The sequence below is a fragment of the Oppia nitens genome, unplaced genomic scaffold (assembly GCF_028296485.1).
Source record: "Oppia nitens isolate AA-2021 unplaced genomic scaffold, nextdenovo-longstitch-racon4-pilon3 scaffold28_pilon_pilon_pilon, whole genome shotgun sequence".
In the NCBI taxonomy this organism is placed as follows: Eukaryota; Metazoa; Arthropoda; class Arachnida; order Sarcoptiformes; family Oppiidae; genus Oppia; species Oppia nitens.
The window spans coordinates 791,629-818,522 of NW_026533208.1; the positions used below are offsets into that span (position 1 = coordinate 791,629).

A 26,894-nucleotide genomic window follows, 5' to 3' on the forward strand; every position below is an offset into this window, starting at 1 on the left:
TCGATTACGAGATTAAAAACAATTCGATGACTGATATATATTCGAATTCGATTACGAGATTAAAAACAATTCGATGACTGATATATATTCGAATTCGATTACGAGATTAAAAACAATTCGATGACTGATATATATTCGAATTCGATTACGAGATTAAAAACAATTCGATGACTGATATATATTCGAATTCGATTACGAGATTAAAAACAATTCGATGACTGATATATATTCGAATTCGATTACGAGATTAAAAACAATTCGATGACTGATATATATTCGAATTCGATTACGAGATTAAAAACAATTCGATGACTGATATATATTCGAATTCGATTACGAGATTAAAAACAATTCGATGACTGATATATATTCGAATTCGATTACGAGATTAAAAACAATTCGATGACTGATATATATTCGAATTCGATTACGAGATTAAAAACAATTCGATGACTGATATATATTCGAATTCGATTACGAGATTAAAAACAATTCGATGACTGATATATATTCGAATTCGATTACGAGATTAAAAACAATTCGATGACTGATATATATTCGAATTCGATTACGAGATTAAAAACAATTCGATGACTGATATATATTCGAATTCGATTACGAGATTAAAAACAATTCGATGACTGATATATATTCGAATTCGATTACGAGATTAAAAACAATTCGATGACTGATATATATTCGAATTCGATTACGAGATTAAAAACAATTCGATGACTGATATATATTCGAATTCGATTACGAGATTAAAAACAATTCGATGACTGATATATATTCGAATTCGATTACGAGATTAAAAACAATTCGATGACTGATATATATTCGAATTCGATTACGAGATTAAAAACAATTCGATGACTGATATATATTCGAATTCGATTACGAGATTAAAAACAATTCGATGACTGATATATATTCGAATTCGATTACGAGATTAAAAACAATTCGATGACTGATATATATATATTCGAATTTCGATTAATATGTTTATTATTGTATTATATTCAATATAAAACTTATAGATTCATATGGTGGTGGGATTAACCAATATAGTGGATATGGGAAAAGGGTAAGCACTGAAGGGGAAGCATTAATACATATAAAGCTATCAATAGTGATTGCGCAATAACATTGAAATAAAAATTTTAGAGTTTCCAACAAACATATAAAAAATAAGTAAAATTGTATTTTGTTTTTCATATAATTTTAAATTTTTATTAATTACTAATTTCTTTAATTTTTAATTTTTATTAATTTAATAATAAATTTATATTTAATTAATAAGTTATTTATCAAAATTTGTTTTATTTTTCTAATTTGTATGTATTATTATTTAGTACTCCAAATAAAATATAATTTGGTCAATCTAATTTTTCATACACTATGATCCCACCATATGAAACTATAAGTTTTATATTGATTATATTATTATTATTATTATTGGTTTACATTATATTTTAGATTAGAATGAAAACTTTAACATTGTTTTACAGTTTTGTTAATATTCTATGCAAATCGATATCGAATTCAATATATATATATATATATATCAGTCATCGAATTGTTTTTATCTCGTAATCGAATTCGAATTGTCACTCAAATAGATAATGAAAATCAATAATCGTTTTATTGTTAATTAAAACCGATTTTATTTTTTGAAAATTAATTATTTAAACTGCAGTTATTTAAACAGATAATGAAATCTATTTTTGTTGTTGTTTATCTTAATTAATTAATTACTAATAAATATTATGTAGAAATGATTTATTTTAATAGCTGCTTAAGGCTAAAAACTTTTGATACAACTTATTATGGAAATTCATAAAATTCAAATTAAAATGTACTTGGTTGTTTAACAATTTTATCAAAACTTGATTTTATTGAACTATGGTTGTTGGAGGTAGTAACCACAACAACCAAAAACAAATTAAAATGTACTTGGTTGTTTAACAATTTTATCAAAACTTGATTTGATCAATTGTATGACTTATACGGAATGGTAGGGAAAACGAAACGGTAGTTTCTGGTAAATAGGGCCTCCAATTGGGCTCCAAATTGATTGACTGGTAGCGGCTATCCATACGTATTGCAAGTTTGACCGATGTTTGTCCAAACGCCTGCCATTACTTGATCGGCAGTCAGTTCGCCAATCGTTTCAACTGATGGCTAACTGTGCTAACCCGACACAACAAGTCCCGGTCATCGGTAGTCTGTCATAACCTGCGAATATCGATAATCAATGGTCGGCCGACTCGTTAGACTCATTTGATATTTAAAAAACTAATAATAATTGCAATAAATATTTTCAATTAAATAAAACTATATTTATTTCAATAATAACAAAATAAAATTTTAATAAATCCTTTAATAAGTTTTTTTTGTTGATAATTAAATTCTCAGATTATATACATAAACAAAAAAAAATTATTTATAAAACTATAAAAAAAATCTATTAAATCTATTACACAAAACTAATAATAATATGAATTAATTTTGTTATAAAATTTAAAAAAATGTCTCATTTTTTTCGCCAACAATTTATTTCTATTAGTTTGAATTGCGATAGTTTTTGATAGCCTCGGGACTCCGATAGTAACCACACATACGGAGTATGGCCGACAAAACAACTGCCTTTTCATCATCGGTCCGAAGTTTAACCGACATTTCCCACAACAGCCCAACAATTTCTTCTTCATTTCTAGACCACGGATGGCCACACATTGGCAGCCAATTGGCGGCTAATTATGAAACACCAATAAAATAAAGTTAAAATGTATACCAAAAATAAATAAATAAAAATATTGTTTTTTTTAATACACATATTATTATTAGTAGTGTAACTAATAAGTTGTTGTCCAATAAATAGGAAAAATCGTCGTCTAATTGTGGGAACAATTAATAGGCCGACAAATGAGAAAATTGCACCAAAAATCATAGCAACTAATAGACTGAATATTATTGAAACCATATTTTTTTAGTCAAAGATATTATACAATGTAATCGATCTAAACAATGATAATAATAATTATTATGACAATCAATGGTCGGCTAAAACTGTTACTAAAAAATAAAATTAATTCAAATTATTATTACTATTAGTATTTAAATTGCGTTTATTTTTGATGGCGCGTAAAATTTTTTGCCAAACAATTAATGCCAAATAAAATATCATTTATTGTATATTTTTATTATATTTATATTTTTTTGTTGTATTAAATATTATAAATAATTATATAATATTTACACTTTTATATTGTACTAAATTGTTATATATTGTATATATATTTTAATAATAAATTAATAAAACTATACCTAAATATATATATTTATTTTATAGTAAATCAAAATTATTGTATGATTATTATGTGGTTTGATATACAATTGTAAATATTTTTTTTTGTAAAAATATAATTATTATTATTACTTAAAAATTAATTTATCACAGTATCAAAAAAAATAATAATAATAAAATAAAATACTTTTGTTTTTTAAAATACACACAAATTCAAAGCCAATTGAATAATTAGATACAATAAAAAAACATTATTTTTTATACAATCAAAAAAAATTAATGTCTGAAAAATATTTATATATAAAAAATACTTATAAAAAGTTTTTTGTTGTTGTAATGAAATATAATGTGTAAATAAATTAATGAAACAAAAAAGTTTTTAAAAAGTTTTGTATAAATTTTTTTTTTTTTTTGAATCAAAGAGTGCCGTAATCGACAATAATCTGTTGGTCATCACTACTACTACTACCACTACTACCGATACTATTGTTGTTGTAATTTCTGAAACATTGTATAACATCCTCATAACGTGGCGGATGAACGGACAGACTATCCACGTCTACGACATCGTCTTCGTCGTTGTCATTGATATGCATGTGATCTTCGCCAACAGCGGTGGTAACGGTGTTGTTATCCGACAGCAAACTATCGAAGCATTGACTGTCGTTGTCATCGATGGTCACTAATGTTTGTCCACCACTACTACTACTAGTGATTTGTGTGTCATTCATATGACCCGTTGATCGCTGTCGCGAAGTGGACGGACCATCAGTCGGTTGGCTATCGTTCAGATCGATAAGTGTTTCAACAACTGTCTGATGATTGTCTTCTTGTTTGTCGACGACGACGACAACACCGAACGGTTCCAAACTATTTCCATGAGTTTCGTTAGAAGAAGAAGCAGAACAGCCATTGTTTGCCATCACTTGATGACCAAATCCGGTGGCACTACTTGTCGATTGTATCAACTGATAGGATTGCGAACAGTTTTGCAACTGTTCTCTATATCTTTGATTATCACCGACTGGTTCCGCGAGTTGATGTCTTCCGCCGCCACCRCCGCGTGAAATGGTCTGCATTTGAACGTCTTTGCAGCGAATGCTACCGTTTTTCCGGTCGTTTGCAACGATATCCGTCTGACACGACTGTTCTTCACGTTGAAGACAAAGATGTTTTCCGTCCGGTTTGTCGACGGTTTTGCTTTCGTTGTCCGTCAGTTTGACGACAAGATTTTGTAGCGGAAAACTGTTGGCCGAGTTTAATGGTTCGCCGTTTAGCGGCAATATTAGATAGCTCTGGCCGTTGACACTGAATATTTGGCTTAATGTAGTCAACGGTGATATAGACGCTGCCAACGGATTCGCCGCCGCCGCCGATTGTGTGGCCATTGATATGACAGTAGACTCTGTGTCAGAGTGGGCGGCGGCTGCGGTAGTGGCTGCGGCCGAACAAAAGTATTGGGGAATCATATTCAACGACAATTGGCTAACCGATCGACTCTGATTCAGTGGCGGCGCCGACGGCATCAGCTGATCAGTACTGAGACCACGCGATCGGTATCGGCGGCGATGTCTACTACGATTGGTTCGGTTTTCATAGATATGTTCGCTACGACCACCACTACCACCACCGGCACCGCTAGTTTGCTGTTGATGGCGATGGTGTTGGTAATACAGTTGATTAGTACCACTGTAGTACATACATGAGCCCATCAGATTCACAACAATACCGATGGCCGATATCAGTAGCCAACCTTTGGTCCAATGAATATACGACAAATACATTCCGCCGATAATCAAAGTTACGGCCAAAATACTCATCAGATAAGCGCAACATATCTGGGAATTACAGGACTTTTTCTGTCGACTTTTCAGTCGGCGCCGTCTTTTGCGGTCATTATCACCGCCGCCGCCGCCGACGACATCTCGTAGGTCGTCGTCGTCCGGCTCGTAGGCCATTCTGGTCAGTGTTGTTGTTGTTGTTGTGGCCATCGATGGCACCGAAACTAGTAAATGAAAATATGAGAAATTAATTGTATTTTTWWAAAAATATATATTAAATACTTGTTTAATATTTTAAAAAAAAACTATTTACAGATTTAGGGTTTTAATGATTTTATATTAATTATAATTTTTTTTAACATAATATGAATTATTATTTATTAATATTAGTTTTTTTTTTTAAATATTTTAATTAGTTTCAAAAAACTTTCTTAAGTTATTTAGAAATTTAAACGTAAAAAAAACTAAATTAATTTTTTCATAAAAAAGTGTTATACATTATAATATATTTTTATTTAAAAACATAAAGTTATAAATAACTTACTGATAATTGAAAAGATTAACAAAATTAATAATTAGTTTTTTTGAAATTAAAAAAAAATTAGCTTAAAATACTTCTAAAATATATTTCACTTAAATTTTTTTAAACATTAAACAAGAAATTAATTTCAATAACTCATAAATCTTATAGTTTTTTTGACAATTTAATCGCATAACTCATATCATTAGTGAACTATCAAAATGTTTTTAATTATCAATTAATATACAAATATTATTTATGATAAACTTTTAAAAATAATAATAATAATTAAATTTATTATAAGAAATTTTAAACCTTATTTGAATATATATAACAAACATTAAAAATATTATTAATAAACATAATTTTGTTTTGTGAAAAAAACAAATATTATACTAGCATTTAATTAATACTATAGTCTATTAAGTTTTATTATAGTTTATTATAATTATTATTATTATTATACATGTTATTACAGTATTAATAAAAAAAATTTTATAGATCTAAACTTCCTTTTAGATGTAATTTCTAATTATAACTTTATATATACAGTATATACTGTATATTGTATTATATTTCAGTGTTTATACAGTAGTAATATACTGATAACTAAAATAATTTAATACTTATGAGAAAATATTTATTAAATAAATATATATTATATATATATATATATATGATATATACTATTAAAAAAATGTTTCCGTTTTTTATATTCACATACATATTAAATATACAATACTTTCAAATAATATATTCATTATATAATACTGTATAATATTGTTTAGCAAAAAAATAAAATAAAATAAAACAATATATTTAATTACATACAAACACACTGTATTGTGTTGTACATCCAAAAGGGAAATCATATCAAATGAATTAATATTAATATATAAATTATAAATTAGTTACGATATTACTATATTAATAATAATAATAATAATAATAATAATAATAATAATAATAATAATAATAATAATATTACTGTTAATATATTATGTAAACTTACCATTAAGTTTATTATAGTGTTTTGTGTCATTCAAAAAAATCAATAACTCTTTTCAATATACATAACATTTTTTCCAAAAAAAAATTTACTGGTATTTATAAATTGTTTTCAAACAAAATCAATCAATTGATTGTATTATTATATTATATAATAATTATTAATTTCAACACAACAAACAAACAGCACATTAAACAAAATAAAATAAAATTATTTTAATAAGCGATACAAAATTGATTAATAATTATACACACAATTGATTATTACATTTTTGGGTATATTTTTATATATATTAGTTGATGACATATAAAAACTTATATCATATATAACTAAATGTTTGTTTTAAAAAATCCCAATAAATTGTTTTTTAGCTGTAAGTGCACCGCCACGTCAAGTAAGCCAATCGTTACTTTAAAAATTTCATGTATATTAAAAAAATTAAAAACTTTTTCGTTATTGTTGTTGATATTTAATTTTTAAGACTAGTATACTGTATATGAGTAGTTGTTGTATAAAAAAACTAGAAATAAATAAAAAACACAACTATCCCTTCAACTGTAGTATTATTTTTGTTGTTTTAAAATGTTATATACATGTATGTGAAGGTACAGTAGTTTTTGCCATCAAATTATTATTATTATTACTGTTGTGTTAGTGTATTGTGAATATCCATAGACACTGAATATAATGTTAATGTTATTTTCCAATGGGTTTTTAGACTCTAGTTTTTGTGGACTGAACTGGATTTACAACATTTTGAAGGCTCTCTCTCTCTCTCTCTCTCTCTCTCTCTCTCTCTCTCTCTCTCTTAATGGCAAAAATAATACAGTAATTGTAAGGCTATTGTGTTGTTATGCCTTTTATCAATTGGGAAGCGCTAGTATGTATGTATTAATATATATATATAGTACTGTATATAATTTGTGTATACAATTAACATACAATAAATTTTTTTAAATAAAAATATTATCAGATATGATATCTCCATATATTATATAATATGGGCTAACATTACTTATAACATAAAATATACTGTATATACATGTAATAACGGCATCCTTACTATACTATAATATAATGTATGCTATACTACACTAATAATAATACAATACAATACAATGAATTGTGAGATGACATGAATATCATAATAATAATATTCAAGTAATTTTGTTTTTGTTTTTTAATTTATGTATACATTATGTATAGATATTTGTATTACAAATTAGTTGCAAATTATTTTTAAAAATATATTTTATATACACATTACTCTTTCAATTAGTACTTTGAACTTATATTATATATATACAGTACATAGCGTTTAAATATATGAAAATAAATTTTTTTTAAATTAAAGTTAATTTTATCAGATTTTTTTATCCCCTGACTCTCTCTCTCTCTCTCTCTCTCTCTCTCTCTCTCTCTCTCTCTCAGAGACTATTGACTCTTATATATATAATAATAATTATTAAATTTATTATACGATATAATAGGATAGCATTTTTTTAAGTAAAAGCAGGTGATGTTTGAAATATTCAAAAATTATTATCATTATAATTATAATTTTAATAATTTTAATATTTTTATTTAATATATTCAATACAGATTGTGTGTATAATTTTTAAACTCATTTTTTATTGATCAAATTCAAATCAATTTAATGTAAACTTTTAAAAAATAAAATTTTCTATAAAAAATATTGACAACAAAAATAAATAAATAAATTGTCACGAATTACCAAAAAAAAATCGCACATTTATTTATGATTTTATTTATTTTTTTTTTTGAACAAATTATACAGTTAATCAAAAAATAAATAAATAAAATAAAATAAATGTTTAACAAATAAATAATTATATAACAAAAATAGCAATAATAATAATTATTATTATTATAATTGAAAGTAGAGGTATATATAAATATCAGGAATTAATTTGAAATTTATTTAAATTATTTTTTAAATCTAAAATATATAATATTAACATTATATATATATATATATTATTATAAATTATACCACTAAATGATATCAGTAAAGTATAATTTAAAAATAAGTAATAATAATAAAAAAATAAATATCACATTAACATACACAGTATATATATACATGTTTTTGTTTTATATACATGTATTTAATGTAATAGTAATTAATTAAATAAATAAATAAATAATCAAAAAAATACACTAAAAAAATTTATAACAAAATTAATAGTAGGAATATTACACAAAAAATTAAAATCAAAATTTTCATGTAATTTAATTACCGTAATCCATATATTATATATATATATTTGCTTTGATTATGTTATATATATATATATATATATATTTATAATAATAATTATTATTATTTATATATTCTCATTAAAATCTATTCAGTAATTGTTGACTATATTTATATCATTATTATTATTATTAATTATTTTAATGATTATTATATATATATGTTTATAATTAAATATAATAAGCAATCAATAACATTAGTGTCTTTGTAGCCAATAATTGGCATTTAAATAAAACATTTGTTTGATTTGATAACAATTATAGTAGACTCTCTTTCTCTATATATATATAAACTGATTGTTTTTCAATGTATTTGAATATAATTATTATAATATTTCAATAATGTATTTGATAACTATTATCCGTTTTTTTTAAAAAAGAGAAAATAAATCTGAATCTATTGATTGATTGATTAATTATAACAGAAATAAAATGGTTTAATGAGTTTTAATTTAACATTTCAAATATGTATAGTATGTATGTATGTATTATATTATAATATTAATTATTGTTTTTCACTTCAAACGATAAAATATACGATAATTTCAATATATAATTAATAAATTGAATAACAGTTTTTGGAGATACCTATTAGTGTTTTTTGTTTGTAACAATAAATAAAATATATATCAATAATAAATATCATATAATATTTTATTTAATTATATATATTGCTATTTTTAATACTTATAATTCAATGTGTGTTTGTGTGTGTGTGTGTGGATGACATGTCATTATCGAGACTACCGTTAAAACAATAAAACAATTGTGCAGTCAGTTTACCGTACAGACAGACACACACACACACACATACAGTAGACACAGACATCCACATCAGTTGTCCCATCATTTTCACTCAAACAATGGCCATCTCTTCCTCGAGTTTGGCCAAAAATTTTGGCGCACGAATCGATGGGTCCATCTGTAATAATTCAATAATAATTATTTAGTCTTCAAATATATATATATAGGGGTTATGGTTGTGGTGATGGTCAGCACAGTACCTGTCGGGCCCAGTCGACTAAAGCCAACAATTTTTTGATGCCAATCGACAGTCGCCGCTGTGATATAATCTTCGAGATTCTCGATATCTCGTTGCGATCAAAACAAACCGAATTACCATTGTTTTCGGTTTCCGTTAGATTCAGTAAGACTTGGACCAAGTGTTCGCCTTTTGTCAGATTGGGTACGTGTATGACAGTGGTAAACGATGTCAACAGTTTCATCTGTTCCAATACATCCCGACGACTAGTCGTACACAAAATCAACAGTTTTTTCCCCGGAGGCGGCTCTTTCTTCAGCAGCAAACGCAGCGCCTGGAGTACTAGATTTGAATAACGGGCCCCAATGTCGCCGTAATCTAATAGACCTTCTATGTCGTCGACCAGTATACACGACTGAGTAGATTTGTAGGCATCGTCGAAAACCTTACGTATTTGCATACATTTAGCCGTTTCGGTAAAACCGACCATATCTTCGGGCGAACATAGTTTGACAAATGGAAAATCCGACTCGAGTGCCAATTTAGCGGCCAATGCTGTCTTGCCGGCATTGGCCGAACCTTCCAACAGTATACTGACCAAACCGCGTGGCGTATCGGTTGACTTAGCCTGCTGGATGAACAGTTGACCATCGTCCAGCAGATCCCTGATTGGTTGACCCCATTCGATGACACCGCTACCGCAAAATCGTTCGATAGCTTCATTGCTGGTACCGAACGCCGGTTTGACGTCGTGCTGGAGTGCGTGCATAAAATCGTTTCGGGCAATCAACAGTTTCTCGAAAGCTGCCGTATCCACTTGGACTTTGCTATCGGCTTTGACCAACCGGTTCATGGCAGTCGACTGCGCGGCCCGGACTAGTCCTTCGATTTCGGCACCCGAAAAATTCTTAGTCAAACTGGCCAATTCATCCAGATTGACATCCGAGGCCAACTTTTTGAATTGTTTCATTTTGGTTGTATGTATATTGAGTATCTGTAGTCGGCCATGTTCGTTCGGTAAACTGATTTCCATCTGCACTTCCATACGACCCGGTCGTAGCAATGCTTCGTCAATCATATCGCGTCTGTTAGTCATACCGATCACCAGTATATTGTTCAGCGATTCGACGCCATCGATCTTTGCCAACAATTGATTGACTACAGTGTCGTGAACACCGGTAGCGCCGGCCTATCCATCCATTAAAAAAATGGTTAAACCACACAAAGAATTAATTACTGGTTATAAATAGGGTCGTCGTCATACATACCACCGAACCTCTGGCCTTACAGATGGCATCGATTTCGTCAAATATAATGATATGCAGTCCGCTATTGATTCCCATTCGTTTTTGTTCTTCTTCGGCGTCGGCAAACAGTTTACGAATGTTGGCCTCACTTTCGCCGACATATTTATCGAGAATTTGCGGTCCGTTAACTATTTTCGGTTCTCTGGCGTTCAACATTTGGCCAATTTGTCGGGCCATCAACGTTTTACCGGTACCGGGCGGTCCGTACAACAGTATACCGCGCACGTGCTTCAAACCTAACTGTTCGATAATCTCGGGTGGAAATACTCGGGAGGCGAACGCCCGACGAAATATGGCGTTAAACTCTTTGTCGAGACCGCCGATTCCCATTGTTTCGAAATCCCAATTGGGATTTATGATCGACTGTCGGACAACTTTGCCCTTCGACTGACCGGTCAGTATAATTGAAGAGTCGTCGGCCTTTTCGAACACTACTTGTGTATTGGGAACCAATTGACCGATTCTTATCTTAATTTTTTTGTTTTTTGGTTAAACAAATAAAATAAAAAGTTTAATTAATTTAGTTGTCAATAAGTTTTAAGTAACTTCTAGAAAAATTATTATACTTTTGACGGTTCCTTTGATGACTGTTGTTGTTGTTGTTTTCCAGACATATTGTCGATGACCAACACTTCCATCTCTTTAACTGTTGTACACAATTGTTTTTTGTCCAAAAATTTAAATACACCCTAAAAAACGAAAAAATTATTGATATTTTACCGATAATTGTAAAAATTTAAAGGAAAATACAAAAAAAACTGACCAGTTGTCCGACGGTAAAAGCCTGTCGGGGAAATTGCATCAAAAATTCGCGTGACATTAGATCCGTATCGTATTGGTCACTATTGGCGGCAACTTTTTGCATAAAATCCACAACTAATGTAATTTTCGATATGAATTGTGTATTGGGATTGAAATTATAGAGCCGAACATCGACGGTATCGTTGATTGATAATTGAGCCCATTTTCGCTATAGATATTGAATGAAACAACAACAACAAGAAGTGGTAAATTAAATTCAAAGACATTATAACAGCTATTACTGGTAATCCTAACAAACCATTTGCCTATTGTAGGCCATTCCTCCTCTGGGCACCTGATCTGCCACTTCCAGTGTAAAGACATACTTATGGCCAGTTGATGTCGTTATCTCTACATTACTGGTTAGTGATAATAATAATAATAATTAAAATCAATTGGCAATCAATTAGTTGTCGATCAGACAATTGAAAACATTTTTTATATTTAATAATTATTAATAATTACCGATTCTTGTCGATCAATGGATAGTCAATGGGATTAACAATAACCCGATTGGTCAGCGACAGGGCATCGGTAGGACATTGGACTACTTTTCCTCGATTACACTCCTGATAGTACCAATTGATCCAATTAATCCAAATCAAAATAGATATATTAAAAACAATTATCAATTTACTTACCATTTATTTATGTTATGATGATTAATCAATTAGCATCAGCTGATGATGGTTTGGATGTAGTAGTGGTGATGATGATGGTCTGTACTTATTGGTGTTGGGATCAGATAATAAGTCAATGATATGATAATGGGATCAGTTGTTAGTTGTTGTTGTTGTTGTTGTCCATCAATGGTATCGATCGATATATTCAATGGTATGTTTTGATGTACTAAACAAACAAACAAACAGTGACTGTGCTATTGATATACAGTTTTTATTTATATACCTGTAGTTATTATCAATGTGTTATAGTTGTTATTATACATTGAAAAACCCTATGTATTATTGATTACTGTATATTACAGTTAGGGTTAGATCAGATTCCCTCCCTCGTCTTATATTCCCTGTTCCCTGGGAAGACATTTCCTTGTGGTACCACCTATCGTACCCTAACTCACATTACATAATGTTTAATTAAAAACACGTTTGTATAGTAAATGTCTACAAAATGTATTTTAATGTTTTTACTAAATGTTTAATATTATTTGAATCACATTTTGATTGAATTATTACTAACATAATGGTCCCAATTGAAACACATAGTCATTGAGATTAGGTACTTTTTAATGTATGACAAATTATATTTTCCCTTTCAAACGATCAATGGAGGGAATATAATATATTTTCCATATTTTCCGGGAAAATTGGAGGGATTTTATTTGGGAACTTCCCTCCCTGGGAATCTCAATCTAACCCTAATTACAGTAATGTTTTTGTATTGTGTTGTTATGGGTAACCGTTTTTTTTTTGTTGAAGGCAACGGCACCGTCCGTTTCAGGTGAAGCACAGGGAGGAGGAGATACACAGTGTGTGTGTGTGTGTGTATGACATACACTGTATGTGTAGAGAGGTATAGATATATGACGTGTGTTAGGGCCCTAAAACTATTTTGTATGCCAACCAATTGGAAACGGTTAGTCCCTATCCGATGCTAAACATAGCGTAAACTTTTTATTTTAGTTTTTTTTTTATTTTACCACAAGTTTTGCAACTTTTTTCTTCTTCTACTAATACTCTTGAAGTCTCTCTCTCTCTTGAAGTCAGTGGCAAAAAAAAAGTCTTGTGTTTTCTTGACTGTCATAAAGACTGTCGGATGAGATGTGAGAGAAGAGAAACAATTTGTTTTTATAGAAGAAGTGGAAGAAGAAGAGATTAGAAGAAGTTTTCTTCGTTGTTTGTGGCCATCAATTGACCGCTAATTTAACAATTTGACTGTCAGTTGTCTCTCACTTCTTGGAAAGAGAGAGAAAAAGARAGAAACTTCTGGTGATCTTCAAAATAAAAAAACTATAACCACTTGTGTGTGTCGTCATTGTCGTCGGCAGTGATATATAATGAAGACACAAACTGTTTGCCGATATTGTCTGTTAGCCGCTATAGTATTACCATCGATGATGATATCTMTCGTCCARCCGTTGGTCATATCCAGTGTTTACGCGGGTAAGAAAAAATTCAAAACCTATTCGTTTGATACGCCGCTACTGCCGGCCATAGTTAAGGTACAGCCAAACAAATTTCATCTGACTTTCCGGCAAAACAAATACTTGAGAACACCTCAGTTCAAGATCGAGGGTACGATACCGTTGAAAGCGCCGACTGTTGTCAAAGAAAAGCCGGTAAAAGATCCGAATCCAGTGGTCAACGAATATAATTTTGGCCAAATGGATGCCCTCAGAGAACCATTATATTCATCGGCATCGTCGTCATCATCATCAGCGACAGCATCCCATCAGAGCTATGAACCATTGAGACCGCCGAGGCGTGAGAGTCGACAACCATCAGCAGTAGCAGCGGTTCCGAGGCTGCAGAAGAAGATCAATATTGGCGAACATTATATGCCGAGCGGTTCGCACGACAGTCCAACTTACGTAGAAAAGCCGACCTACGATCCCGATGAAGCTGCCGCTGGCGGCGGCGACAGTGATACCAGTGAACCCGATGAAGGATCAATTAGTTTCAGTTTTAGCGGTCCGCACGGCGGCGACGAAGTACCCGCCGGTTATGAACAACGAATCAAAGACATGCACGAAGAACTCAAGAACCATCCGCACCATTTGCCGCCGGGTCTSGACGTATCGCAAATACATAAATACTATACGGCCTATTCGTTTACCGATCCATTGATGTCAAACTATGGCTATAAGGCTGCCTACGGACCGCTAGCTGTACTCAAAAGTAAACTGAAAAGTTGGACAAAATTTATTTAAATGAAATTTTTCGGTAAAATTTTTTTTTTAATTTTGTTTTTTTGATTTTTTTTTAATTAATCAAATTATTTGTAGCTTTAAATTATTATTATTTTTTTTGTATGAGTATTATTAGGTATACATTATGTATAAATATAAATTGTGTTAAATATATATATATAWATATWTATAAATTTATATAAATTAAATTATGTATTACTCTAGTAGTCTATATATATATATATATAAACTTTATTTTGAATATAAGCTATATTTATATATAAATTTTTATGACTCTTAGGTATATAATATGCAAATTATTGTTATATATATATATAAAATGTAATTCATTTAAAAATTATTCAGTCATTTCATACATTCATTCATTCATTCATTCATTCAATACATAATAAATTTAAACATTAAATGCATACATAAATTTTCAGACAACTATTTTTATTAAAAGAGAGAGAGAGAGAGAGAGAGAGAGAGARAGAGAGATAGCCTAAAAATATTTATATATATATATATTATTTTTTAAGTGTCTTATTGTTTTGTTTGTATTATGAAATTTTTATTTTTTATTAATGTTATATTCAATATAATAATAAAATATAAATAAATAATAATAAATAAAAATAAGACTCGTCTAGAAAAATAAATATATAAATTATATATAATAGCTTTATATAGTGTAATAATGTTGTTGAATAAATAATATAATATATATTATACATGTATGTGATATATAAATATTTATCATATATACTGTATATATATATATATAATTTAGTGGAACAAAAAGTTAATGACCTAATAGTTATATAATGGGGTTAACCTCTAAACCTCTATATATATACAACTAAACAGCGCCTCCCTATCACACACTGTACATACAGTACTATTAAGAGARAGAGAGAGAGAGAAAGAGAGAGAGARAGAAAGAGAGAAAGAAAGAGAGAAAGAAAGAGAGATGACTATCTATTTTATCAAACATAGACATTATAATTACCCGTTAGATAACAAAAAATTAAATTAATTAAACAAACAGACAGTTATTTTTTTCATTTAAAAAGTCAATTTTATTAATCAAATTAATTTCATCGGGGGATCTTTATCCCGAAATACTATCTGTCCWCTCGGTGTRTGTATTGGGATTACAATCGTCTACCTCTGCGGCCACCCTTCCTTCGGGTACTGTCCGATGGAATCGGTGTTACGTCCTCTGTGTGTGTAAATGATACAACAATTAGCAATTGTTTGCCATATATTATTATATTATATCATATATAAGACAAATAAAAAAACAAATTCAATTACCGATACGTCCGATTTTCATACCCGATCGGGCCAACGCTCTCAATGCACTTTGAGCTCCGGGTCCGGGAGTTTTGGTTCTGGTCAATACAGATCAATAAATCAAATTATATTACCGGTAATCAAAAAAATCTATGGTTTATTTTGCAAATCAGTTATGGATGGATGGATGGATAACCACTAACCTCGTGCCTCCCGTAGCCCTCAACTTAATGTGCAGAGCATTGATGCCGATAGTCTTGCACTTTTCGGCCACATCCTGGGCGGCCAACATAGCCGCATAGGGACTGGCCTCGTCTCTGTCGGCTTTCACTTTCATACCACCGGTAACGCGAGTTATGGTTTCACTAGACATAAGGTACATATAGATAGATATCAATTAAAACCACATCAATTAAACAATAAGTTGGATCCAATTGGTGTGATCAACACCACCAACAACAGTGACCAACACTTACCGTCCGGACAGATCGGTCACGTGTACGAACGTATCGTTAAACGAGGCATAGATATGGGCGACGCCGAAGACATTTTCGCCCTCCAGTGCCTGCGGTCCCAATGCCAGCACCGGCTGCTCCTGGGTCTGCTTTCCTTTACGTTTGGACATTGTCTTTCAAACTGATCCAATAGGTCTTAATAATAATATGTAGTAACACGTGGTGTGTATACACTGTGTATATTGAAAAAAAATCAATCAAACTTTCAATTAGTTTTTAAATATAACAAACATATGATATATTATTATTTAATATCAAWWAAAAAACTATTGATTTTTTAAGTTAATTATAATTWWAAAAAAAACTTTTGGCCACTAATTGCCGACTAATTCAATCAATTCAAGTGATTAACTTACCTAACAGTGCGTCCAAAATGTCGACGACGTGGGCATCAAAAGGAAGTGCTGTTTAGCTGACAATCAGTTAAGTCAACACATTATGGGTGGCGCTGTTGTCTTACCTACCGTTCCCTTACAATAGTGTATATTTGAAAGTTATATAATTTAAAAAAATTTTTTTTGTTAAATTAATTAATTGTTATTTATTTTATACAAAATTTTAATTTAGTCAAACCTTAATAATAATATAGAGATTTATAAAAAAATATAATAAATATTTATTTGTTTAGTTAGAGACTTATATTATTATTACTATTATTATTAAACAACATATAAAATATGTATAATTTGTTTGTTTGTTTAATCCAATTATAGTTTTTTTTTATAAAACTTTTTTTTATACAATTTTATAAAATTAATTAAATCAATAAAAAATTATTTTGTTGTTGTTGTCGTTGTTGTCTTTATCTGTACATCAAATCATTTATATATATATTTATATATAAAATTATACACAAAATTACACAATAGATACATTTGTTATCAAAATTATTATTATTATTGTTGAGACTCTTTTAATTTATTAACAATTTGCGGTAATAGTGCCAACTTTTGTTTAACAAAATCGGGTAATAAATCATTTTTCCTATACCTAAAAAAAACAATTTAATAATTAAAAAACAATAATAAGTTTTTTTAATTAAAAAAATAGTTAATTTTATAAACCTTTTTTCGACACCATTTGTCGGATAGAAAATAACCGGAACTTCCGAATCGCTTTGAAAGCTTAATGTCGAGCCATCGGTAAAGCAGACATTGAAAACACCATTTGATAGCTATTAAAACAGATAAATACAAACAAAAAATAAGATTAGAAAACATATATCACTACCAGATATGATGGCAACAACACATGAATTAATGTCTGAAATGATAGATACCTGAGAAGCTTCGCCGATACCATCGATTTGAATGGATCTCAATATCTGACTCGATATCTGCGACGGTGACAGTGTTGTTGTCGATGAGTCGGATTTGATTTTACTTTTGCGTCCAAAAGTAATGGGAAAACAATCAATACCTGATCTGTCGCCACTGTTTTGAAAGTCTTTTTCCGTTTTCAAACAAAACTCATACAATTGTTTGACTCGTTGGCCAAACTTTGCGAGTTTTAACGTATTATTATTATTATTATTATTCATGAAATCATTGATTAAAACTTTTTTACTTTCATTGGTAGTCGAGTTAAAAATGGTTACTTCAAAGTCAGAGTTTTCCATCAGCGATGACTTCAAGATATATTCATTATTATTATTATTATTAGATTTGTCGTCATTTTTCGGATAGACTGTAACCTTCGGTGTCTTCGCTCTAACCAATTGGACAAACTTTTGTGCGTAATTGTATTTTTTCCACTCGTTTTGCGGTAAACTATAATAATTATAGACTTTTTGTTTTATTTGTTGCTGTCCTCCACTACAACCACCGCCACCACTACTACCACCAGTACTGGCAATAACAACATTGAGTCCATCGGGTGATACTTGTATTGTTTGGCACTTCTTTTTGAATCTAATAAAAACACTGCCGTCGCCATTGATGTTCAACTCTAGACTATCGGTTATCTTACTTATCGGATGCAACCGCTGGGTTTGCAGCGGACCGACAATTAATTGATGTTTAACTATGTCATCAATGGTCGGCCGATCATTGGGATCGGGAGCCAACAAACGACATATCAGATCGCAGGCAATCGTCGAAAAGTTACTTAAATCCTATTTTTTTGAAATTAAAAGATATTAATACCATATAATATCGGTAATTGTATGTTAAAAAATTACATACCAGTGCTCCTTTAGGTGTATAACCGGCAATACATGAGAATAGTATTGATCCTAAACTGAAAATATCGCTTTTCGCCGAAACAGTTTGCATTTGTGACCAAACTTCGGGCGATATAAAACCAGGAGTACCGCAAATTGTGGTCCCAATTGGTACTGGCATTACGTGATCGTCGCGATGAGGTTTCGTCAAATGTTGCAATGAATTTGTATTTAGATCAATGGCCAGACCAAAGTCGGCAATTTTTATGGCCAATTCGCCCACACAATCAAACGATCGTACAATCAATATATTGTTAAGATTCAGATCCCGATGGACAATGGCGTTACGGTGAAGATAATCCAAACCATTGCACAGTTGTTTCATTATTGTTGAAATCAGTCGATAGTCGAGAACCGGTTGAACGATACGATTGTCCAAACCGTTTGTCGTCGTCGTCGTCATCGTCGGCGGCGTTGTCTTCTTATTCTTGTTGTTGTAGTGTTTGACACCGCCGTACTTCTGGATCAATTGGCCTAAAGTACCGCCGGAACAGAGTTCAAGAACCAAATAGACTGACTGATTGTCTTCGATAACGTTAAACAATTGCAATATATTGTCGTTCTTCAGACGCAAATGAATGGACACTTCGGTCAAGATTTTGCCTAAATTTGGCGACGATTTCTTATCAATCGATTTGATGGCACAGTATTGTTGTTGTTGGCGTTGGTGACAGTCTTCAGATGACCAGTTCGTACGGTGATTGTTGTTGTTGTTGTTATTGTCCGCCGATTTGTGTACCGCTTTGAATACCTGACCAAACGATCCTTTACCGATGGCCGCAATCATCGAATAGTCGCCGATATTGTTGCTCCACTTCGTGGTGTTGGCCCGAATTCGTTGGTGACAATCGGTGTCCAAATTATTAGTAAAAGACATTGTTTTTTATGTATTCTTCATCAGCAGCGGTGGTCAACAAAACAAAAAAACTGATCCAATGTTTGTATTATTTGTTATTTATTTTTCAAATGTTTTTATTTTTTGAATTTTTATTTTTTTTTTGGATTCAAAACATGAGTCCAAAAAAAAAGTGATACTAAATGTATTCATTCAATACAATCGTTACGCTTGTAGTACTCATACTATCATATATAGTGTCCCCTAAAATAATGTATGAATTGTACAACAGTTGTATTTGGATTAGTATTGGAAATATACCCGTAACGTTGTTTATGAATGGTTTTTAAGTATTTTTAGGCAAACAAATTAGATGTCACTCAYTGTTCAAAACGCATGCGCAGTGCAATTGATAACATCGTACTATTTTTGTACTGTACTTTAAGCTATACTAATAGTGTATGTATGCAATAGTGTTCCCACCTTTTTTTTGTTGTTTCCTAAAATTTTTAAAATATTTTACTTATTTTTAAAAAAAATAATTATTATTTACATTTATTTTTTTAGTAATTAATATGTTCTAAGTGATTGATTGAGCAAGTATATAAATTTTATTTTTTTTAATAAATAAATAAAAAATAGTTTTTAACAATTGATAGTATACATAAATAATAATATTTTGTAATTATCTTTAGTTTTAAAAAAAAATATTGTAATTAAATAATTAAATTTATGAAAAAAAATTAATTTAATTCATATAATTAATTATAAAAAAAATTAGAAACAAAAAWTAGTTTTATAATATAATAAGTTTATAAATTTCAAAAATTATATTTATKTTTTTTTGGGGGGGGGAACTGTTATGGAAATATATTCCTATTAAATATAGTGATTGCCTAAAACCCCATTCCATAAACTATACTGTAAAATATTGTATAATATTATTGTTTACTATTGATTGACTTATTTTTAATAATAATTGTTATAATWTTTTTTGTGTGTAATGTTTTTGTTATCATTAATATATATTATGTAAATCATTAACAAAWAACTAATAATAAACAACAAAAATGACAACTCATTTGTGTTAGTAATCTATAAATAAAATTAAATATTTATTAAATAATAATAACAATTGAAATGTTGTTTTTAAAAAATATGTTAATAATAATAATAATAATGACATAAAAATATATAATATATTTARTTATAAACATATTGTTTAACCAAAAAAAATAAATAAATAATAAAAAATATATTTAAAAAATTAGTGATTTTTGTTTATATTGTGACTAAAAAATTGAAGTTTTATTTTTTTTTTAATCGATTTACCGATTTCGGGTCAAAAAAGCATTTTTTTTATTATTAGTAGTAAAAAATCAATCGGTAATCAAATGATGAACGACAACATTATAATGGACACCAACGCCAACAACACGATAACGGCCACAACACCGCCAATGGTCGGCAAGTTATCGGCAGCGGCTGAGGCCATCATAAACGATACGCCCGATACACCACCGCTATCGACGCAGACAACCGAAACCATCTACGAATTGGGCCGACAATTGGATTCACCCACTCATGTAGTGTCCGAACGGGTACAGACATTGGCCGCACAAATCTATACCGAATTGCAACGAATCATTAGCCGATGTAATGAAGACGAAGATGTTGTGGCCGGACTGATGCCTCTGGTGGTCAATGTCCTCGAATCGCTGGATATGGCATCCATCGAGAATCAACAATATCAGGTGGAACTGGAACTATGTAAAGACGATAACGAACAGTTGGTCACTGCATTTGAAAAGGAAAAGTTAAATAAGAAAAAAGTCGAACAACGGCTGTTCGAGTTTGAGTTTACCACCGATGAAGAGAAACAACATTATCAGCAAAAAATCGATTCGTTAGCCAATATTGTCAAAATGTTGGAACTGAAGGCCAAGAATTCGGCCGATCATTGTATGTGTTGTTTGTGTTGTTGTTGTCCAACCAATTGATGGTTTAGTTTCTGTATTATTACTTAACGATTGTTTTCTTTGGTTTTTTTTGTTGTTGATATAGCCTTACGTCTGGAGGAAAAAGAAGCCGAACTAAAGAAAGAATATAATAAATTACACGAAAGATATACAGAAGTATTGAGAAGTCATTGCGAACTAATGGAAAGAGTAAAGATATTGATCGGTACCGATGAGGGTATGTCATCGTTACAACAACAACAACAACAGCCACCGAATAGTCTACCAAATTATAGTATAAAATACCAGAATAACAGACGTCAAGAGTTTGAGAGTAGTGGCGAAGAATTTAGCGAACAATTAGCTAATAATAGAAGAGACTCGAATAGTCCGACACCCATACGGCAGGCCTGGGCTGACCGCGAGCTGACACTCGATGAACTAAATCCATCCATTATTGAAGATGTCGATGATTTGGCCAGAGATCGGGATAAGGATCGAGACTATCCCAGTCTTACAGGTATTTGTTTTGTTTGTTTGGTTTGATTTTACGGTATATCTGTATATTTTGTATGACTTTTTTAATCTTTTAATTACTACACAAACTTTTTTTTATATTGCTATCAATTTTTTTCAATTAATTGCTGTCAAAACAAAATGTGTTTTTTATATATATATATATAAAAATAAAGGACAATATGTTCACCCGAGTGAATACGCGTCCACTGGTATGACACTAACCATTTTTTAGGCTTTCCCCTCCCCTCCCCCTTCCCTATCCTCCCCCACTTTACTTTATGTCTAATGTGTTTATTTTAATTAATTTTATCACAACATATAAACCCTATATACGTGTACTGTTTATAAGTTTATAAATTTACTGTTTATTGCATTATTAGAAATTATGTAAAACTTTTTTGAATTAATTTTTCATTTATATCAATTCCTCTTTAAAAAAAAATCAAAATAATTTATTAATTTAATTGTTTTTTTGTTTTTTATTTTGTTTGTATTTTTAGTGAACGACAATTTTTTTGGTAAGTTATTGGCAATTAAAATTTAAAAATTTTGTTTGAAATGTGTATTAAATTAGATACATAGCATATTGTGATTGTATTTTATTTTATTTTTTAATGATTATTGTTTGTAGTATATATATATAGTGTTTTAGATTTTTTTAATTGAAAGTAAAATTATTAGAAAATTTCTAATAAAGTAAGTACAATAAAAAAACTAAAAATTAATTACCGGTAGTTTAGTAAACTAAACAAAATTAAAAAAAACTTTTTTAGATAATTTAAAAACTGATATTAAATAAATATGTAAATAATTAATATATAAATTATTTAATATAATAGTTAAAAATATTATATAATATTTTAAAAGTTACAGTAATTTTTAAAATATAATATTTACATTTTAAGCAATAGTTTTATTATGACTTCCCGTTACACTATAAACAAAAAAAAATTTTTAATATAAATTTTTAATATCAATATAAACCATTTAATTGTGTTTTTACGATTTAATTATAATTAATTAAAATTTATTGGTTACACACAAAACACACAAAAAGGTATGGAAAAAGAGATACAAAACTTGATTACCGAAAATAACGAATTATTGGCCACAAAGAATGCCCTGAATATAGTTAAAGACGATTTGATTGCCAAAGTAGATGAACTACAAAGTGAGCTAACAATGTGTGCAAATGAGATCCAACAGAGAGATGCTGTCAAAGAACGGCTAAAATTTCGTATCAAAGAACTGGAGGAAGAGCTGAAAAAATGTAAAGAAGAAGCCGAAGAAACCAAACAGAAATTGTTGGCACAAAAAGAGGTTATTATTTAATTGATCCATTGATTTGTTGTTATAATTGAATGGTTATTATTGTTGTTGTTGTTGTTGGTAAAGGATGACGAAGAAAATATACCGATGGCTCAGAGGAAGCGCTTTACACGGGTAGAGATGGCCCGGGTTTTGATGGAACGAAATCAATATAAAGAAAAACTAATTGAATTACAAGAAGCCATCCGATGGTCGGAATTGATTAAAGCGACCAAAACTGAAGGCGAAAAAAAGTCGGCCATTTGGAAGTTGTAAGTGATATGTCTTTTATTTTTTGATTTTATGTTTTTTTTGTGTAAACAAATTTTTTTGTCTGGTTTTTAATTGTCAAATAATATATCAAATATTGATTTATAATATAATTAACTTTTTTTCTAATTTGCTGCTAACTCTCTATTTATCGCTAAGTGGACGTAATTGGACGGGCGGGTAGTGATTGCTTATCTATTGTTATCTTTATGTGCTATTGTGAACCCATAACTGATGATGTTTTTAATTAATTAATTATTTTTTTGTGGTTTTATTTTTAATTGTTATATAGTTTTAGTAATCTATTCAGTACGCAAAGTTCGCCGCCGAATAAGGACTCGTCGACCGCGTCGTTGTCGCCCCAGAGGACAGCCGTACGATTCAATTCGGCTAATCCGACGGCTGTTACGCCGGCGTTGGACGCCATGCGAAAGCGAGCCCGGGCTCAACAAGCGGCCAGTGGCGGCCCTGGAAGCGAACTACTGTTGCTAATGGACTCGGATTTGACCAGCGAACGGGCCCGAGCGTTGCGCAGTGTCCGGGCTCATGTCAACCGAACGGGTAGTGGCGATAGAATTCAGGCATACGGCTGGAGTATTACCGGAACTGGCAACGGCGATGGCCAGTCCGGCGAACGTATGGTCAACAGTGCTATCAAAGGCACGTCGGTTCCGGTTCCCATCTATTGTCGGCCGTTGAGCGGCGACGATGTCGGTATGAAAATATGGTGCGCCTGTGCTGTCGATCTGACCGGTGGCGAAGCCGGCTTTCCCAGTGATAAAATCGAAAGCTCGGCACAACAAACGGATCAACAATCAGCTGCTAAACAACAACAACAACAGACCACCGCTGAAACCCCGCCGGCGAAAGACTCGAACAATGCATTGGCCGACTTGGAGACCGAATTGTCTCAAGCGTTAAGCGAACAAACAAGCCGTTCGCTTGACAGCCAATTGTCGACATTTGTCTGGATCTGTAGTGTTAGTCATTCCAAAAGTAAAGTCACTATTGTCAACATCCGGAGCAATCCGGGAGAAGTGTTGGACTCGTTTAATGTTAAAACACATTTACTATGTATATCGTCGATACCGGGAGCTAAAGTCGACGACATTCACGGCTCGGATGGTATCGATGCCGACGGCAATGCAATCAGATTAGTCGAAAGACAAGAGTTGATCACTCAAAGTGATGGAAGTAAGTCATCGACAACAACAACGACGACATCGACAACCGATAAGAAAGAAGTGGACATCTTATACGAAGCTAAACGTATGGACGAGTCAGCCTATCGGGACATAGCTATCGAAGCCACCGAAAAGGGATCGACAACGTTGGATAAACTATCCGAATATGTGGCCTATACTGAGCCCCCATCACCCACCAGTACTTCCGATGACATATCGACTACGAGTTCTATATTTCAACCTATGTCTACATGTTTGCCGACAATGTGGACGGGAGGACAGGACGGAAATCTATACATTCATTCGAGTATTGCTCAGTGGTCCCATTGTATTGCTAAAGTAAAACTATCAGACTCTGTACTACAAATAGTTCATACAAAAGGCCGGGTATTTGTGGCCTTAGCTAACGGCCAGTGCTGTGTATTTGTACGGTCGATGGTTACCGGCGAATGGGATTTTACCGCCTACTATGTCATCGATATTGGAGTCGTATTTAATTTAGTGAACACTTCTACTACTAGTACTACTACTACTACTACTTCAGATTCAACGAATTCAAAGTCTAATACTATGACAAATATGTCGTCGTCGTCATCGTCAGCGACCATTACCACCACAACGACCGCATTGTACAGCATTCGGTGTATTGAGACAACAAAAGATATGGTTTGGTTAGGCTATAGAAATCTGGTATTCATATTGAATACGAAAACCCTTCAATTGGTTCACTGGTTTGCTGTTCATCCGCGCAAAGATACCCAAACACGTCAGATGACGGCATTGGGCGACGGCGTATGGGTTAGCCTCAGATTGGATTCAACATTGAAGTTGTATTCAAATTTGAAACCCTATCAACATCTGCAAGACGTCGACATCGAACCGTATGTCTCGAAAATGTTGAGTCCGAAAGCGTTCAGTTTTATACGTATTACGGCACTGAAGGCCAGTAATCATCGTATTTGGATCGGAACGGCTAATGGAGTCATACTAAGCATTCCGTGCGGCGGCGGTAGTGCTCACAAAGATACCGTCGCTGGTGGTGGTGGTGGCTCAGGCGGTAGCAGCAGTCAGAGTAGTCCACCGCCAGCTATTGTCTCGTCATCATCCAGCGGACGGCTAGCAATGTCGACGTTTGTTCCCATTTGTAACTTAAGCACAACTCAGCTATCGTTTCACGGCCACAAAGATGCCGTCAAATTTTTTGTCTGCACTAAAAATTTGATACTAAGCGGCGGCGAAGGCTATATTGATTTTCGACTTAACGGTGACGACGATTCGTCGTCGACGTCGACATCGACATCGCTGTCCAAAGGGGACAGATCTCACCTAATAGTCTGGGAATTGAGTCCATAAGACACACACACACACACATACATACATACAGTTTGAACACAAATGTATTGACTGTTTGTCTGTCTGTGTTATAAATGACTGATACTTTTTTTTAGTGATATATTATTATAATTAAAAAATTTAAAAAATTAAAAATGAATTTTATGGTTCAAAACATAACAAAAAAAAGTTTTTTTATATCAATCAAAAAAAAACTATGATAAAGATATTATTATGATTACTATTATATAATTAATTTATTTAAATATATTATTATTATTTGTCCCCAAAAAAAATAATTTACACCAAAAATAATTTATTACTGGAATTTTTTTTTAATGTTCAATACATATACTGTATATGTGTTTGAAATTATTTATATTTTATTTTGAAAAACAAAAATTTTATTTTCACTAATTTATGTTTTTTTTTTAAAAAATAATAATTATTTGTTGAATTGTATTTCATAAAAAAAATTAACACTGTTTGTTTGTTTGTTTTTGAATTTATTAATTATATTTTTTGATTATAAATTAATAGTTATGACATATTTATATTATATTATTATTATTATTAAATATTATAAATGATATTGCT

General features: G+C 31.0%; 7 protein-coding genes across 8 annotated transcripts; 2 read left to right on the top strand and 5 right to left on the bottom strand.

Moving 5' to 3' along the window:
• Positions 1 to 2,550: 2,550 nt before the first annotated feature.
• Positions 2,551 to 3,039, bottom strand: LOC128954585 (uncharacterized). Its single transcript, XM_054300187.1, has 2 exons — positions 2,836 to 3,039; positions 2,551 to 2,756 (listed from the first exon to the last, which is right to left on the bottom strand). Exons 1-2 carry the CDS (start codon positions 2,984 to 2,986, stop codon positions 2,566 to 2,568), a joined length of 342 nt encoding a protein of 113 aa, XP_054156162.1. The 5' UTR covers positions 2,987 to 3,039; the 3' UTR covers positions 2,551 to 2,565.
• A 607-nt stretch (positions 3,040 to 3,646) lies between these two features.
• On the bottom strand, positions 3,647 to 6,647 carry LOC128954572 (uncharacterized). The gene is made up of 2 exons (XM_054300170.1): positions 6,624 to 6,647; positions 3,647 to 5,315 (listed from the first exon to the last, which is right to left on the bottom strand). The coding sequence occupies exon 2, from the start codon at positions 5,299 to 5,301 to the stop codon at positions 3,727 to 3,729; it is 1,575 nt and encodes a 524-aa protein (XP_054156145.1). The 5' UTR covers positions 5,302 to 5,315; positions 6,624 to 6,647; the 3' UTR covers positions 3,647 to 3,726.
• Positions 6,648 to 9,545: 2,898 nt separating this feature from the next.
• LOC128954567 (vesicle-fusing ATPase 1-like) lies at positions 9,546 to 12,880 on the bottom strand. The gene is made up of 8 exons (XM_054300166.1): positions 12,632 to 12,880; positions 12,456 to 12,559; positions 12,250 to 12,349; positions 11,953 to 12,159; positions 11,756 to 11,878; positions 11,151 to 11,657; positions 9,905 to 11,071; positions 9,546 to 9,822 (listed from the first exon to the last, which is right to left on the bottom strand). Exons 1-8 carry the CDS (start codon positions 12,632 to 12,634, stop codon positions 9,757 to 9,759), a joined length of 2,277 nt encoding a protein of 758 aa, XP_054156141.1. The 5' UTR covers positions 12,635 to 12,880; the 3' UTR covers positions 9,546 to 9,756.
• A 639-nt stretch (positions 12,881 to 13,519) lies between these two features.
• Positions 13,520 to 14,877, top strand: LOC128954651 (uncharacterized). The gene is made up of 2 exons (XM_054300252.1): positions 13,520 to 13,583; positions 13,654 to 14,877. The coding sequence occupies exon 2, from the start codon at positions 14,005 to 14,007 to the stop codon at positions 14,875 to 14,877; it is 873 nt and encodes a 290-aa protein (XP_054156227.1). The 5' UTR covers positions 13,520 to 13,583; positions 13,654 to 14,004.
• Positions 14,878 to 15,917: 1,040 nt separating this feature from the next.
• On the bottom strand, positions 15,918 to 17,106 carry LOC128954584 (40S ribosomal protein S14). Its single transcript, XM_054300186.1, has 5 exons — positions 17,027 to 17,106; positions 16,632 to 16,843; positions 16,359 to 16,520; positions 16,177 to 16,253; positions 15,918 to 16,081 (listed from the first exon to the last, which is right to left on the bottom strand). The coding sequence occupies exons 2-5, from the start codon at positions 16,778 to 16,780 to the stop codon at positions 16,014 to 16,016; spliced, it is 456 nt and encodes a 151-aa protein (XP_054156161.1). The 5' UTR covers positions 16,781 to 16,843; positions 17,027 to 17,106; the 3' UTR covers positions 15,918 to 16,013.
• A 418-nt stretch (positions 17,107 to 17,524) lies between these two features.
• Positions 17,525 to 19,875, bottom strand: LOC128954569 (serine/threonine-protein kinase PLK4-like). Its single transcript, XM_054300168.1, has 4 exons — positions 18,854 to 19,875; positions 17,950 to 18,783; positions 17,735 to 17,844; positions 17,525 to 17,660 (listed from the first exon to the last, which is right to left on the bottom strand). Exons 1-4 carry the CDS (start codon positions 19,766 to 19,768, stop codon positions 17,567 to 17,569), a joined length of 1,953 nt encoding a protein of 650 aa, XP_054156143.1. The 5' UTR covers positions 19,769 to 19,875; the 3' UTR covers positions 17,525 to 17,566.
• Positions 19,876 to 21,095: 1,220 nt separating this feature from the next.
• Positions 21,096 to 26,438, top strand: LOC128954565 (C-Jun-amino-terminal kinase-interacting protein 4-like). 2 transcript variants are annotated; one of them, XM_054300163.1, is made up of 7 exons: positions 21,096 to 21,688; positions 21,791 to 22,204; positions 22,704 to 22,721; positions 23,261 to 23,523; positions 23,599 to 23,783; positions 23,941 to 23,961; positions 24,074 to 26,438. In XM_054300163.1, the coding sequence occupies exons 1-7, from the start codon at positions 21,121 to 21,123 to the stop codon at positions 26,316 to 26,318; spliced, it is 3,714 nt and encodes a 1,237-aa protein (XP_054156138.1). In that variant the 5' UTR covers positions 21,096 to 21,120; the 3' UTR covers positions 26,319 to 26,438. The 2 variants fall into 2 exon arrangements, with proteins under 2 accessions (XP_054156138.1, XP_054156139.1); XM_054300164.1 differs by lacking the exon at positions 23,941 to 23,961 and having other exon boundaries at positions 24,074 to 26,437.
• The last annotated feature ends 456 nt before the right edge of the window (positions 26,439 to 26,894 follow it).